Source organism: Fusarium tjaetaba (assembly GCF_013396195.1).
Source record: "Fusarium tjaetaba strain NRRL 66243 chromosome Unknown NRRL66243_c0000425, whole genome shotgun sequence".
NCBI classification, from domain to species: Eukaryota; Fungi; Ascomycota; class Sordariomycetes; order Hypocreales; family Nectriaceae; genus Fusarium; species Fusarium tjaetaba.
In genome coordinates this window covers 13,021-28,018 of record NW_023501621.1, presented here as the reverse complement: position 1 = coordinate 28,018, position 14,998 = coordinate 13,021, and the positions used below count along the sequence as shown (strand labels likewise).

Here is a 14,998-nt window from a genome sequence, read left to right as displayed (position 1 = left end):
GTACTAACTCTACTACAGGGGCCGAGTGGTATTCCTGAGGTCCCTTCCTCAGGACTCCCCTCCCCTCCGACAAGCCCCCCCCTCGCCGCACTAACCTCGTCTAACGAGCTCGCCCTTCTGCCCAAGAGCAAGAAGCGCGAGATCCCAGGCCGGCGCCTGGGTCGACGAGGGGGGGCAGCACTTTCGATCAGGGAAGAATGTGAGAGATTCTTTTGCGAGTCCATGAAGACGATTTTCCACGGTGAGAGGAATTCGTCCATGAATGGCTCCGGCCTGTCTGGTGCTTTTTTACCAACGCCGCCGTCCGATGACCGGCTCCCCGAACACTTCAAGCCTGTTTCTGATGACAAGCTACCTGCCTACAACGTTACTGCTTGGCTGGAGATGTGGGACTATGCCGGCGGAGCGAGCTTCCGTGCCTTTGTCGCTGATGATGGAGAGGAGAAATCTCTCTTTGTCTTCTTCGATATCGAAGGCGTACTTGGCCGAGACCTGAAAAAGGCGTAAGTAATACTGCTTCCCATTCTTCTGTCCAATTGCTAAATATTCTGTAGTCTGATGGCACTTATCGAACTGGCCGACGGTCCTCTGGACTGTGCCCATATCGTCACTTGCATAGATAGACGCATCCCTGCTGACGACGTCCACTCTTTGACAAAGAGTCTACAGTGGGTTGGCTTCGACATGGTTACTCTAGACCACTGGGCTCATGGTCTTGATGTCACGAGCAAGAAGTGGATGTTGATGGGCATGGAGCTATAGGTATGAGCGCTGTCCTGTCTTTTGTGGAGTTAGGGAGCGGACATATTTCCTTAGTTTCCTCTATGTCATGTTTCGTTCGTTGGTATTTTCCAAATTTTCGTCTGGAGGCTTGCTCAGCGATTTGCTCTGCTGTTCTTGGAGAGATCTGGTAGCATCGGGCGTTGAGTCGCAGAAAAAGTTCGACGGCTCCAAGGCTTTTGGCGCATCTCTCGTTGTTTTTTTGGACTTTAACGGTGTAGGAGCTTAAAGGTGTTTGTGTCATTCTGTATCTTTCACGGCGATGACTTTCAATGTCGTACAAACCTGCTAGGTAGTTGAGATAATGCTGAAGCAATTGCGTGCAAGTTAAATAGTGTCTATCATCTGTCGTTTTGTTCTATCACGGATGGCTCTAAGATCATTCCTCAAATTGTCTAACTTTGAGACCCCTTTCCTTCAAGTAGTCCTTCACCTGTTTAACGGTATACTCGCCGCGGTGGAACATACCGGCCCCCAAAGCAGCATCCGTAGTAGTCTTCTCAAAGACTTCCTCGAAATGAGCCGGGTTGCCAGCACCGCTTGAGGCAATGACGGGGATCTTGATAGCTCCCTTTACCTGGTTGATGAGCTCGTGGTCAAACCCACTATTGGTGCCGTCCTTGTCAATGCAGTTGAGAAGGATCTCTCCGGCTCCCATTGCTTCAACGGCTTGGGCAAGCTCGACAACATCCATATCACGAGTCTCACGACCGCCTTTGATTGTGCAAGCGTACCAACAGTATTCCTCGCCCTTTGGACCCGGGAATTGTGTCTTTATGATGTTGTGACGGGTGGCATCAGGCTTGGGAACATAGACACGCTTGGGATCAACGCTCACAACGACGGCTTGGTTGCCATAGGCGCGTGAGATCTGCTCAATGGCAGTATTGCCGAAGAGCTTGCGGCCTATAGAGTAGTACTCTTCAGCAGCAAGAACAGCGTCGGAGCCGATTGAGACCTTGTCGGCGCCAGACTTGAAATACATGCTCGCAATTTCAAGGGCTGACACCTTTGTGCCGTCAGTATCCATTGTGTCACGAATACCACCGCCGATGGTCAAGGGCACAAAGACGGTGCGAGACGTTTGACGAAGAACCTCGAGCATAGGGAGATCGGCAACAGGGCAGTCTCTGAAAGAAGTGATGTTGAGGAAAGTCACCTCGTCGGCACCAGATTCGTAGTATTTCTTAGCCATCTCGACAGGCTTGCCGAGGTTTCGCACGTTGCGGTCATCGCCCTTCTCGCGAACATCGTACTGATCACCCTTTGTAACGACCAAGTCACCCTGATCATTTGTCCTCACGTCTAGACAGGCAATAACTCGCCGTGTTAAGCTGTCTTCGAATTTGATCGGGGCATTGGCGACAGTCTCGTCAACAACGGTACCAAGATTCTTTGCGCCTTCACCTGTGAGGAAAGCCCGGATAGTTTTCAAACCTGCAGTGCCAGACTTTTCGGGGTGAAACTGGGTTGCAAAAATGTTTCCCTTGGCAATGGCGCCTACGAAAGTCTCGGTACCATAGGTTCCAGTAGCGACAGTCCACCCCTGTGACTCAAGCTCACCTGGCTTGTAGGGGCATTTGTAAGAGTGAACATAGTAGTACTTTGAGTCTGGTTGAAGATCGTACATGGCTCGTCCAGCTGTGAAAGCATTGTTCCACCCGATGTGGGGGACGGATTTATTTGAGTCCTCGAAACGATCCAAGGAAGCTGGAACGACTCCAAGGCCGGGGATGTCGGGGTCCTCTACAGAACCCTCAAATAGGGCTTGTAAGCCGACACATACAGCGAAGAATGGCTTTCCCTCAGCAATGTGCTTTCGAACTGGCTCAAGATAGCCAGCTTGGGACAATTGGGATAGACAATGTCCAAAGTGGCCGACACCGGGGAGGATGAGTTTCTAAAAGCGCATCAGTCATGGTGGACAAAATATTGAAGCAAGTATCAACAAACCTCTGCCTTTGGAACGTCTTCCGGCGATCTGACCCATTCTACTTCGTAGCCAGACTTCTCAATGGCATTTACCAGGCTCCTGATGTTGCCGGCGACATAGTCCAACAGGTGAACAGTGGGCATTGTACCCTAGATATGATGGATGGTAAATATATAAAGATAGAAGGTATAAAGACCGAATATATTGCTTGGAAGAGGTGAATCGTGACTGATATAACACGACGTAAGACCGGGAAATTGTAGCGATAGCCAACTCTATATCAAGTCCAGACAGGTGTTTGAAGTCGTCAAGATAAGTGTGACTGTTAAAATCCCATGAGACTCATTGAAATGTTGTAACAGCGACAGCGGGGCAATCGCGAGTCACAGAAACTGCCCCGCCTGATCCCTGTGATCCTGGACTTTTCAGAAAGTGCCGCCTTTGACCGACTTCCAGACCTTGTGCACCCCCCAAATGGCAAGTACCTAACCTACCTTAGCTTTCTTTACCACATGGAAGCTAAGTTTCGCGACTGCAAGTTTGCAGTTTGTCAACAAAGCTACTATAAGTATTTGGCTTTTTGAACTTATCTCCTTAGGCCTGTGTTTTATTTTTCTTCCTCTATGGATACGACCAAATCACGAGGACAGCATTGCAATTCTATTTGTCCAGTTTCTCTTCCTGAAGCATCTAGTTAGTGGCTTTCCCTGCCAATTCTCTGAGCATACTATGGCTTCGTTGGACGAGGCGAGATTGGCAGATAAAGCAGCAATCGTCAACATTGAGGAACAGCTTGAAAAAGATGAACAGGAAGAGTGGGAGTACGAATACTCAACCACTGAAACAGAGGTACTGTTCCACCTCGGTCCCAAGTTATCATGCGCAACCAGCTAACTTCTTATCAAAGACATACTACTTGACTGTCGATCTTTCATTTCCAGAATTCAAGGACCGACAGCCAAGGGCGCCTCACCACAGTCGCGGCGGGTATTACAAAACCTGGCTCGACCACAATCCTAGTTTGAGAGGTGTTCATGCTGGGGATGATAATGATGACGATAATGACAATGAGCCACTTCCAGAACGAGAGGTTGATGATGACGAACCTGAAATCGATCCGGCACTAAGCAATGACAAAGATAAAGGCAAAGCAGTCGACAGAGGCGAGCCAGAGGACGACACAAGAGACGATGTGGACAAGACACGTGGCGAGAATGAAAACATCCAGATTCTTGAGCTACATTCCGAAAAGCCGATCATCTCATACAAAGGACGCACATTTGAGGGGTCGTGGGCAGAAGTCATTGGTACCGAAGCTATCTTTACGGCACGCGACAGCGACCGCCCCCTCCCTGCTCTGCGCCATCTAGATGGAAATATTGATTTTCTCGGCGCATGTGCGTCAAGAATCGCCACTAAAGAGACTGTTGTCAAGCCAAAAATTATCAGGGAGGATCCATTAGCCGCTATCAGGGAGGAATGGAATATTCGAATTCCTGTTGGAAAAGACAGGTCGGGAGAAAGAGCTGAACAGACACGGTTCCTAGAAAACTTGATGGCGATCAAGAAGAGGAACAAGGAGAAGGATCAGGTCACCGTATGGGCTAAAGACGGCGAAGGTCAGGACTTCAAAGACAACCGAGACCCTGACTACAAACCCAGGCGAAGAAGAAGATTGCTCAATGAGGATGGAGAGGAAGTCATTCCAAAACGTGAGAGACGACGTGCAAGTGGGCGCAGGGGCGGCCGTCCCAGACTTCGACCTGGGGTTGTTCGTGGACGGGGCTCAACGGCCCCAACTCCATCAGCAACTAGAGATCTGGAAAGTACTGTGCATGAAGGGAACATGTCAACTCCTACTCCAAGCAGATGGAATGAACTGCATGGAAGAGCTGATGAATACATGGACCATTCTGACGATGAGGATGACACGGACGAAGAAGATGAAGAAGATGACGATGAGGACATGACAATGGCAGATTGAATGACGGCAATAGTTGAGCCCCAGAAGCATCGAGTTGACATTTAGCGCATGACATTATGATACCCGTGGAGAATCGTCGCCAAAATGATAATAATAATAATAACAATAAGGCTTCATATACCCTACACTTCTGTTTCATGTATTAAGCAGGTTGTGAGCATGTTCATGGCGAAGCTACAAGGCTAACGTGTAGTGCACTTGAAGACTGCATGAGGGTTGCGATCAAGCTGTCATTGGTGAACGGGTCTTGGAGTCACCTTTGTAAGATCCAGGTTATGAGTGAGTGCATATGAAACTGCCACGGACGGTCGATGACACAACACACGTGCTGAGACCTTGTGGGTTGATAAGTGATCATGGGTATACCTCTAGTGAGTGTCATTGATTTTCGCATCTGCTGCTCCAAAACCGATACACAAGTCATTCACCTGCAGCCGGGGGGACTTCATTGAAGTACTGTGACTCGTAGACACAAGATTGATCGTGTCACCCAGCATCAGCTCCCCCACATCTCTCGCACGTTTATATATTCTTTGCTGCAGATGCACATCTGTTGGGGAATCTTTATTCTGACGGTGAACAAAATCCACTTATCTTTCCTGAGTATGGATCATGGGAACGACAGCTGAGGGTGTCGTACTCGGGACTGTAGGTAAGTACTGTCAGTATGAGTACACCGAGCATACTACCCAAGTTACTCTAGCTGAATTCCCAGTCTTTCGGCGGTCAGCAAGTGGTAGATACTTCATGTTGAATGGGAAATAGGGCGGGTTTGAACGTATCTGTTACACGATCTTTGAGCCAACCGGCCCATTCCAGAACTGCAAACCGGGGTTGCAAATGGATCTTGAGGCTAGCAAGAGGGGAATCCTGTTCATGTTGCGCAAAAAGAGGGGTCCTTGCGCTAAAACACGATCAAGGAACAGTCCGGGCAGGGCTGTGATGTCGTTCTCGTTTGCCGCAGCGGATCAGGTCAGTCCTTAATAGGGTACCTGAGTCTTGAACTAGACAAATGGAAGAATGTAACACAGGCGCGAAACTTGGGTGAAGAGAGTTTGCAAACAAAATCTAAGTTTATCTTATACTTCTCCCCAAGAAGAATTACGTGTCGGCAGTTCTGTAGTAGACCAGCAGACAGACACTTCTACTTGAGGCTGAGCAAGAAATCTTGGCACAGAATACCTAAGTACCTATCCATTAATGGACATATCCGCTTTCCATCTACGGATACCCCAGACTGACTTGACGTATCCGTACTCATCACCAACGCCCTAACCATAGGCACCTTGACTACCTTAGGTACCTATGTAGCCATCTATCGCCAGATACGCCAGAAAAAGAATGCTATCTGCAAATGCAAACCGTATACATGTATACCTCCTGCAGCTCCATTTCCTAAAGTGTAAAGTATCTGTACCTGCATCCCCACCACCCTCCACCGGTTACGTCTCACCAAACCTCCGCCGCCAATCGATACCCTTGCCCTGTCCGCAGTCAACTACGCAGCGACCAAAAAAGTATCCCGTTCTAGACTACCTATGGCGCGCGCTTCTTTTCTTCTGTCGACTTAGCGGGAGGCTTTGTCTTCCTTTCTTCTACTTGTACTCTACTCTTTGTCCGTCTTCCCAACGACATGCTGCGAGCGGTGTCGTACTTCTCTCGTTCGTTCGTGATGCTCATATAGCCGGTCTACCCAGTCCCGTTCGTCTTCCTGGCCTTACTTCGATACTCCCCCGGCTTTTCGTCGGTCTTCGCCTTCGAGCCTCTTCAACTTTAATTGCTGCGCAAGCTGCGTCCATGTCCATGGGCTCTTGCAGTCCTTTATCGCTACAGCCATGATTTGGTTACGCCGCTTCACCATATTACTCTCTTTCATGCTGCTTATCTCACTTGGCGCATGGCTGCTCCCCCGTATACTAGACCCAACGACGAAAGGCCCTGAGAGGCGCGCCAGAGATCGACGATGGGTAAACAGTAGCCCGTACTTTCTGGATCGTCAGGCCTGTCGCTGGATTAGTCTGTGCGGACTACATCACTTGCGCAGTGATCCTGCCTCTCGTGGCAATAATGAGGACCAAGAGCCAGACTGGGGAGAACTCAAGCGCCGCTCTCTTGCCTGGGAGCCTGACGATATTCCCCGTCAAAACCGCAAGAGGGATGTCAATCAACGACGCAGGGTCCTCCGCGACATCCCCGACTATGTCACGAAGCATGCGCCGTTAGTTCACCTCTACTCTGGGGAAGAGTTTTGGCCCTCGGACATACGTCAGCACGTAGAACATATGACTGCCTACGCCGATGACGAGCCCATTAACTCGACCGAGAAGTGGACTCTTCATAACTTGCACGAGCTGAATAAGTATTCTGGCAAAATCACTCTCCGAAGTGATGATGATGTCGAGTCTCGTCCCAACTGGCTGCACAGCCATTACAATGTTCCCAAACCGTTTCCTGACGACAAAGACGGCAAAGATGATGGCCAAAACGGCGATATACCGGTAGGAAACCCCGGAGGAGAACCCGAGGCCCGGGAGCCCAGCACCTGGTATGATGTCGACAAAACACGGCCTGTCCATAAGATTTCCGACCCTAGAAATCGAAAGTTACACAATCGTCGTCGTTCGGAGTCCAACAGTCACAAACCGGATGCCAATGGCTACTCAGCCGCTCCTGCAGTACTTGTTGTGGTTGATAAGGGGTCAGGCATTGTTGACGCCTTCTGGTTCTTCTTCTACTCCTACAACCTCGGCCAAACTGTCCTGAACATTCGGTTTGGTAACCATGTGGGTGACTGGGAGCACTGCATGATGCGCTTCGAGCACGGCATTCCCCGTGGCGTCTTCTTCTCAGAGCATGAGGGCGGACAGGCGTACGCATTCGAAGCTGTCGAAAAGCGCGGTGGCAGACCCGTCATTTATTCAGCTGTGGGCTCACATGCAATGTACGCGCTACCAGGAAACCATGCTTATATCCTGCCATTCAAGCTGCTCAAGGATGTCACGGATAAGGGACCTCTCTGGGACCCAGCTCTTAACAATTACGCATATCATTATGACTATACGAAAGAGGACAATCATGACCTGGACGAACAACATGAACCTCTGAGTCTTGTTCCCGCGGCATCGAATCCTCACGCACCGACATCTTGGTTCCATTACCAAGGGCATTGGGGTGACGAAGTCTACTCTCTCGCCGACCCCCGTCAGTGGCGTTTCTTCGGTCAGTATCACTATGTCACTGGCCCCGATGGACCTAGGTTCAAAACTCTCAGTCGTACCAAAATGTGTCAGAATCAGAATTGTAGAATTCTCTACAACCTAGATCCGAAGAACACGTGGTACTAGATGAGTATGCTCGTCAACCGGTTATGTGTTGCACTACGAATAACTGGTGCAAGTGCCACACCTATATTGTTTCCCTCATCTCTGCGAGTTGGACCGGAGTTTGACGTAGCAAACCTATTTGGTGGATCCAAGAGCATCAGTACGTACGTGCGTGCATGCTTGTCTGGCAGTAAGTGCCCAAGGGTCTTAGCTGGGAGTACCAGATTTCTCGGCATTTGTTAGATGGGAAACGGCGTTAGATGGGGGTTTCTCTTGGGATAGATTCTTTTCTTTTCTTCGTGTCTGGTTTGTGGAGAATCGAACTGGCGGCCTAGAACGTATATCACTGTTATGTTGGATGGGATGATTATGGGATTTGATACCTAGATACCGCTTCTGTTGGATGCCCCAGCTTAGATATGTCAAAATGTTCCTTTGATGGTTATGAAGTACGTGATTTCAGGTATTAGTTAAACCAGCTCCTGCATGGTACCAAGAACGGCCGATGCCAGAGTGTGAAGAGTGCCACACTCGTTGAGGATGTGGACATGTTGCACTCCTCGATTACTGATAATTGCCATAGACAGAGAGGGTTCGACGAAAGCTAGCATAGTAGCTTCATTAAGTGGTAGTGCACGTAAGATGCTGAATCTATCTGATACTTGTGTAAACTTCAGAATGTTTGAATTGCCGCAGTAGGCATACCCAAGCTGTGTCAGCCATTTTAACGCATAAACTATGATGAGACGCTTCGCCTACCGGCCTCTCAATGCAAGCCATGATGCTAATAACACAAATTCTGTTTCACTTTCACCTGCGTTGCAACTGTGATAGCTGCAGAATAATCCCAGAAAGGCATATATTTGCGCAAAAGATCCCTGAGCTCAGTGTTTAGATGAACCGGTCATTCTCCAGCTCACCTATAATTTGACTCCGTTCTGCTTCCTTTTGAAGGCCAAAAATGAGTCAAAGGCCCTGGCTCATAATAGTAGTACACTGTTAGGTGGAGATGAGTTTGATGCACATGCCAGAGTGGCCAAGGTGATGGCCTGCACAGGAGTTTCCTGTAGGTTCCCTCAACAAAGCCTCTGTTGGTATTCAGTGATCGTCTCTCGTGGGAGGCCAAGAACATACAGCGCCTTGGAGATCCTTTTCAGTGCAGTAAAATATTGTATCATGGTGCGGCAGTCGACTTGAGCAACACACGGTAAGTACGACAGCAACATCAATGTCTGATGCCTCGTTGTGACTTCGAGGGTCAGAACTACCAAAGGAGCCTTATAGAGTGCCCATAGACCTTGATCATGTTCATCTACTGCACGGCGTATATGTCCTAACTTGGTAACATAGATACAGCTTCGGCATGGTTTCAGGCGGTCTCTGGGTAAGCCGATGGCGGGAATTCAACACGACTTTGTGACTTAATAACTGTGATACGTGGATGTAAGTTGTATGAGTTGGCAGTGTCTTGTTTCCGGGAAAAGCTGATCATGTCGACGGAAAGGTCTTGGCTGTTTGTGGCTACAGACTCGACAAGATGGTGAGACTGTCAGGAATCCGATGGCGTTGGAATACTTTGAAACCAACGACAACTGTACCAGCCCAAAAATCAATATTCGTGGGCAGCAAAAACTACAGAGCGGTCCCTAGTGTGTACTGGCCGATAAGGACATTAGTTTTGTGATACTGTGGTATATATCATGCGTATATTTACGGTTAATGTGTAATCATCTCCAGTTGTTAAAGGTGCCTGTAGTCTACCCCGTCAGTCATGTCATGGCATCACAGAGACGTCAACGTCGTGCCGAGGTAGTAGGAGAAGATGGCACTCCAGTGACACACAAACTTTAAGTGTGATGATATTAAGGTAGGTATAAATAAGGTTATGCAGGGTGGCTGGATACGATCTGACTAGCTCGGCCGTGCTTCTATTCAACGGTGCATATAGATAATCGAGATAGCTACCTTGAGTATTAAGCTTTCCTTTATTCATTTGAGATCTCGCTTGAGCATATCAACCGTAGAGTTATGAAGATCAAAGATGGGCCACTGGCACAGCGTTGAAGGGTTCTTGAGAATCTGTGAATGCCGGTAAGAAATCACCGGTTTCTACTCGGCATTTGATGTCTGTTGTTGTGTTATGTTGATAGAATGAGGCCAATGCTGTCGTTATGTCTACCTCTCGGAAGCTCCGTATCCGAGAATGATCCTTGCTATCCCTTCTCCTGAATGGTTGCTCAAACGGGACATGTCAAAAGAACCAGACCAGAGCGGCTGCGTTGCCCCTGTTTTCCTGCCATCCTTCAGTATGTACACATCGATCAATGAAACGCAATCAGACGACGCTGATCTTCGTCGGGAATGGGATGCTCCCATGTAACGTGGCCAGAGCTTTTGCAAGGCCAAGAGTCGTCCTTTTAGGTTCACCTGGGCCCCGAGGTCAAGGAGTTTCACTCAAGCACGCACACGGCAGTGGATTAGGTATGAGAGCATCTATTCCTCTTTAGATGCCGTTTCCGAATTCTTGTTTTAGTGCTGATATTTGATGCTGTTGGTTGCGCCTGATGGTCTATCAACCTACAAATATTCTCTAGCGGTTTGATTTGGTTGAGGTGATGTGTCGTTATGTCCTCCTTGGTCGGGCTCAATATTGAGGACGTAGGCTCTCGAGAGGGTTGACTAGTCAGTCACAAGCTACATACAGTAAAGTATGCAGACACATTGCTTATTCTATGTGCCTAGAGTTTAGTTTTGCTCTTTACGTTGAGGCTTGCGAGGACAATACGGAGGCTGAGATAGATCAACTAGCTATCGGTTTTACTAGCCCTACAAGACGAACCGCTGCTAGGTAGTAAAGTGATATATGTTCATTATATCATATGTTTTGGTGTCGCATGGCGCATGGGCAGTAGTAGAAGAATAATTCCCCTATTATTTGATGGGGAACGGGAAAAGCGAATAGTAGTCCCTGCAACCGTCGACGGAGATGAGTGGAGGCGCAGCTAGCGAAAGGAACAGAACCTAGCTTCTCGCAACAGGAACTCGAACTCCTGCAAGCCGAGCAAGGGTCAGGGTTGTATATGTTATTCTTTGCCATGGAAGCCAATGAGATGAGGGTATCGTGGTGAGCTGAGAGCGTAGGCTCCATCAGAGCCCAAGTTGTCTCTCTTCTCGATCGAAGCTCATAACCGAGCTCAAGCTCAAACCACAATTAGCAGATGGTGATAATTAGTGTCTCCGGGTGTTTCTCCCTGATGCAGTAGCGCCTATAAGGGTCAAAATTCTTCAGCACTGGAGACGGATCGAGCCTAGCAGTGGACATGGCGACAGTCTTGTTGAACAACTACTGACTGACTTACAGGAGACATCCATGGGTCCACCATTACCGCAACCACCAGAGAAACTATCCAAGACAAGCTAGTGCCGATGTTTCAAAGAACAAACCGGAAATTTTCAGGCGGGAGGGACGGTATTTGTTCTTGGTACGGCTCTGAAGTTTTTTTCCCCTCCCCCATGAGAGACTTGGATGAGAGTCAGGTAAGCCAGGGGTCAAGAAAGGGGTTGAATCATTCATCGTCGGTAACTTGACTAGCTTTGTCGTCCTTTGTCGTCTTTGGAAGCAAGTTATTATGTACAGGCAAGACAGGGCAGGGCAGGTCAAGGGAACGGCCGATTCATTGAGAGAGAGTCATGTCGATCATGGCTGATGGGCGTTTTTAGGGCTTGAGTCAGTGCCAGTGGCGGCCATCAGTCGCCGAGCTATGTATCAAGAGTGTCTAGAACAGGCTGACTTTAAACAAGAACCACATGGCAAGTTTAAGCACGGGCTTTTGTAGGCATATAAATCCACAGCAAGACACAGACCAGAACATGAAGCAATTCTTTATCATAATCGTGAGCTTGCTTCATGTTCAGCTTTGACCTTGGAGCGGCAGCACCGGCATGTGGCCACTGCATGGTACTGCATGGCATGGCACCCACCCACACACCTCGTGGTGGATGGGGTCTATTGAGAATGTAGGTTGCTTCTGGTTCGAGGTGCACAGGTACATAAGGTAGACTACGGAGTACAGCACCTTAGCAAGTACTTGGGTATGTAGTCTACTGTGGTCAAGTGGAGGCTTCTAGCCTGCGGGATGTCTCCCAGAGTCGTATTGCAGCTGGAGATTGAGGCAAAGGAAAGAAAAAGAAAAGAGGATCGCATCAACATTTCACAATCCATCAGCTTTTCAACATCTCAACAACCAAAAACGATGTGGTGTTTCAAGGGGCTTTTGGGCGACCTAGTCGGGTGCCGGGAACGGGGATAAACCTGGGAACGACAAGGCCAGGACCTGCTACCTGCGACGTACCATTTCGGTATGTAGTTATGTATAATATTCCTGCGATTGTTTTGGCTGATCTCTCTTGAATAGAGAACCCAAGAAGCTATCCATAAGGTACCTTGGTATCGCCGGGAACGGCATCGTTTAAAAGCACATATTCAATTGGTGTAGCAGCTCCCTCCGCCGCCCAGCAATCCACTCTCACGCCAGCCCAGGCGCCCGATTTCAGACTTTCAGTCCAGGTGCTGCCCGGGCTAGGCTCCCGGCCACTAAAATATGGAGCTGACCTGGCTGTAAGTCCAAGTGCTGTACTCCGTAGTCCGTACAGCTCGCTAGCACAGAGCAAAAAGTTGGGTATCGAGACCCTGCACTTTGCGACGGGGAACTAACAGGCGGGAACCCCCCCGCCAGGTTCCTGCTGTGCCGTTCCATTCAGTGACTGAGGTGAGGTGCCATGCCCTTGGCCTGGTCCCCAAAGGCTCATCCCGTCATAAATCATACAGTGACCTCAGGTTCCATTAAGTTAGCCTCTTTTTTTTTCTTTGCCCATGCCCATGCCCATGCCCGCCCATGTCGCGCCTGTCATGGATGTTGTTGTTAATTAATAACTAAATGACCCGTCTCTTCTTCTACTCTTCTTCTTCCCTGTCTCAGAAATACTCTCTGGCCTGGCTTGGTTGATCCGCTCTATCTATACAGACAGTCCTTTCGCCCATCCAGCTGAATCGACTCTAATCCCCCTCCTCATCCAACATACGCAACTTAAATCGAGGCACTTCTCCCGAGGCAACAAGAAACGGATTGCTCTACTATCGAGCCACTTGGTTTTACCACTTACGCTGATTCCGTCGAGACTTCTTCACTCGCACCACCCAGACCGATTCTTCTATCGAATACATACCTAGCTCAAACCCAACCCCGAGTTTCCGGACGTTTTCGCGACTTTGTCTGCCGGCTCGTCTCATGCTCTTGTAACAGCATTGACCTTTGAACGATCCTCAAATCTAATACTTCGGCTTCTGTTTGATCTGTCTCACTCTACTCGCTTGCGATAACCGAACCGAGTTTCCGCCTCCATCGAGAGACGGCATCCATTTTCGACTTGCCTTGCATATCTACTCCCAATCAACCTCACCCTACGCCACAATTCCACCTCAAACCCCCATAATGTGCTTTGGAAGTCGGGACAAGGGCGATCGCGGTCTCGCGCGATCTCGTGATATCGACAAGCAGCTTCGCCAGGATGAGAAGAGGCTGTCCAAGGAGGTCAAGCTCCTCTTGCTAGGTAGGAATGATCTGGCCGCGCTTTCGCACAGATAAGACTGACACGCCATGCGCGTCCAACAGGTGCTGGAGAATCTGGAAAGTCAACTGTACTCAAACAGATGAAGCTTATCTACTCTCAAGGCTTCAGCAAAAATGAGAAGCTGGAATGGAAGCCCGTCATCTTTAGCAACATTGTTCAGTCTTTCAAAGTTATTGCCGAGGCAATGAATGAGCACGATCTTCAATTCGACAACCCCGACAACGAGGCAAGTCAAGTTCTTCCTCCCAGCTATGACTGCCTAAGCTACGGTTCCGACGAGAATTTTGAGTGAGGCGGTAGAGTGAGACATGCCCAATTACTAACAGATGCTACAGAAACACATGGCCCACATCCTTGTCGATCACGAAATTAGCCCTCACGACCCTATGCCGGCTGACTATCTTGAGCCCATCAAAGCCCTGTGGGTAGACAATGGTGTTCGAGCGGCTATTGGGATGGGCAACGAATATGCGTTACACGACAACCTGACTTAGTACGTGCTGTATGATGGCATGGCATGAAGTTCTTGGCGCTAACATGTTCTAAAGCTTCATTGAAGACATCGATAGACTTTGGGGAGAGGACTATGTCCCCGATGACCAGGATCTTCTCCGATCGCGATTGCGAACTACTGGTATCACAGAGACCATCTTCGACCTCGGCCAACTAACCTACCGAATGTTTGATGTCGGTGGCCAGCGTTCAGAACGAAAGAAGTGGATTCACTGCTTTGAGAATGTCAACTGCCTATTGTTCTTGGTCGCAATTAGTGGTTATGACCAGTGCTTGGTTGAGGACAAGGATGGGGTCAGTAAAAAAATGAAACCAGACAGGAAGCTTCGAATACCCTGCTAACAGTGACACAGAACCAAATGAACGAGGCGCTCATGCTTTGGGAGTCGATTGCCAACTCGCATTGGTTTGCCAGATCAGCGCTGATCCTGTTCCTGAATAAGATGGATCTGTTCAAGGAGAAGCTCCCCAAGAGCCCTATCACGAACCACGGGTTCACCGATTACCACGGACCCAAGGACGACTACAAGGCGGCGAGCAAGTACTTCCTAGACAAATTCAAGGCTCTGAACCGAAACACCGAGAAGGAGATTTATGGCCATTTCACCAATGCTACCGATACGAACCTGCTCAAAATCACAATGGCCTCAGTCCAGGACATGATCATCCAACGCAACCTCAAGCAGCTCATTCTCTAATTCAGCGTAATCTGGAATCGGAACTTGTTATACGGAGACATCCGACATTTATCAAGATATACACGACTATAAGATGGGGGTCAGATATTCTCCGGGCGATAACTCAGTCTCAGCCTCATCATGTCTTTTTCATGCC

General features: G+C 48.9%; 6 protein-coding genes across 6 annotated transcripts; 5 read left to right on the top strand and 1 right to left on the bottom strand.

Moving 5' to 3' along the window:
• FTJAE_13483 (ornithine decarboxylase antizyme) lies at positions 1 to 762 on the top strand (the record flags this gene model as incomplete). Its single annotated transcript, XM_037346631.1, has 2 exons — positions 1 to 503; positions 555 to 762. Coding segments are annotated over 2 exons (711 nt in total), but the record flags the coding sequence as incomplete, so codon positions are not given.
• Positions 763 to 1,159: 397 nt separating this feature from the next.
• On the bottom strand, positions 1,160 to 2,856 carry FTJAE_13482 (imidazole glycerol phosphate synthase hisHF; the record flags this gene model as incomplete). Its single annotated transcript, XM_037346630.1, has 2 exons — positions 1,160 to 2,680; positions 2,734 to 2,856. 2 exons carry the CDS (start codon positions 2,854 to 2,856, stop codon positions 1,160 to 1,162), a joined length of 1,644 nt encoding a protein of 547 aa, XP_037199497.1.
• A 586-nt stretch (positions 2,857 to 3,442) lies between these two features.
• On the top strand, positions 3,443 to 4,697 carry FTJAE_13481 (uncharacterized protein; the record flags this gene model as incomplete). The annotated part of the gene is made up of 2 exons (XM_037346629.1): positions 3,443 to 3,562; positions 3,621 to 4,697. 2 exons carry the CDS (start codon positions 3,443 to 3,445, stop codon positions 4,695 to 4,697), a joined length of 1,197 nt encoding a protein of 398 aa, XP_037199496.1.
• Positions 4,698 to 6,532: 1,835 nt separating this feature from the next.
• Positions 6,533 to 8,041, top strand: FTJAE_13480 (VPS62-vacuolar sorting; the record flags this gene model as incomplete). Its single annotated transcript, XM_037346628.1, has 1 exon — positions 6,533 to 8,041. One exon carries the CDS (start codon positions 6,533 to 6,535, stop codon positions 8,039 to 8,041), a length of 1,509 nt encoding a protein of 502 aa, XP_037199495.1.
• Positions 8,042 to 13,512: 5,471 nt separating this feature from the next.
• Positions 13,513 to 13,943, top strand: FTJAE_13479 (guanine nucleotide-binding alpha-2 subunit; the record flags this gene model as incomplete). Its single annotated transcript, XM_037346626.1, has 2 exons — positions 13,513 to 13,630; positions 13,693 to 13,943. 2 exons carry the CDS (start codon positions 13,513 to 13,515, stop codon positions 13,941 to 13,943), a joined length of 369 nt encoding a protein of 122 aa, XP_037199494.1.
• Positions 13,944 to 13,992: 49 nt separating this feature from the next.
• Positions 13,993 to 14,862, top strand: FTJAE_13478 (guanine nucleotide-binding alpha-2 subunit; the record flags this gene model as incomplete). The annotated part of the gene is made up of 3 exons (XM_037346625.1): positions 13,993 to 14,144; positions 14,200 to 14,458; positions 14,518 to 14,862. The coding sequence occupies 3 exons, from the start codon at positions 13,993 to 13,995 to the stop codon at positions 14,860 to 14,862; spliced, it is 756 nt and encodes a 251-aa protein (XP_037199493.1).
• Between the last annotated feature and the right edge of the window lie 136 nt (positions 14,863 to 14,998).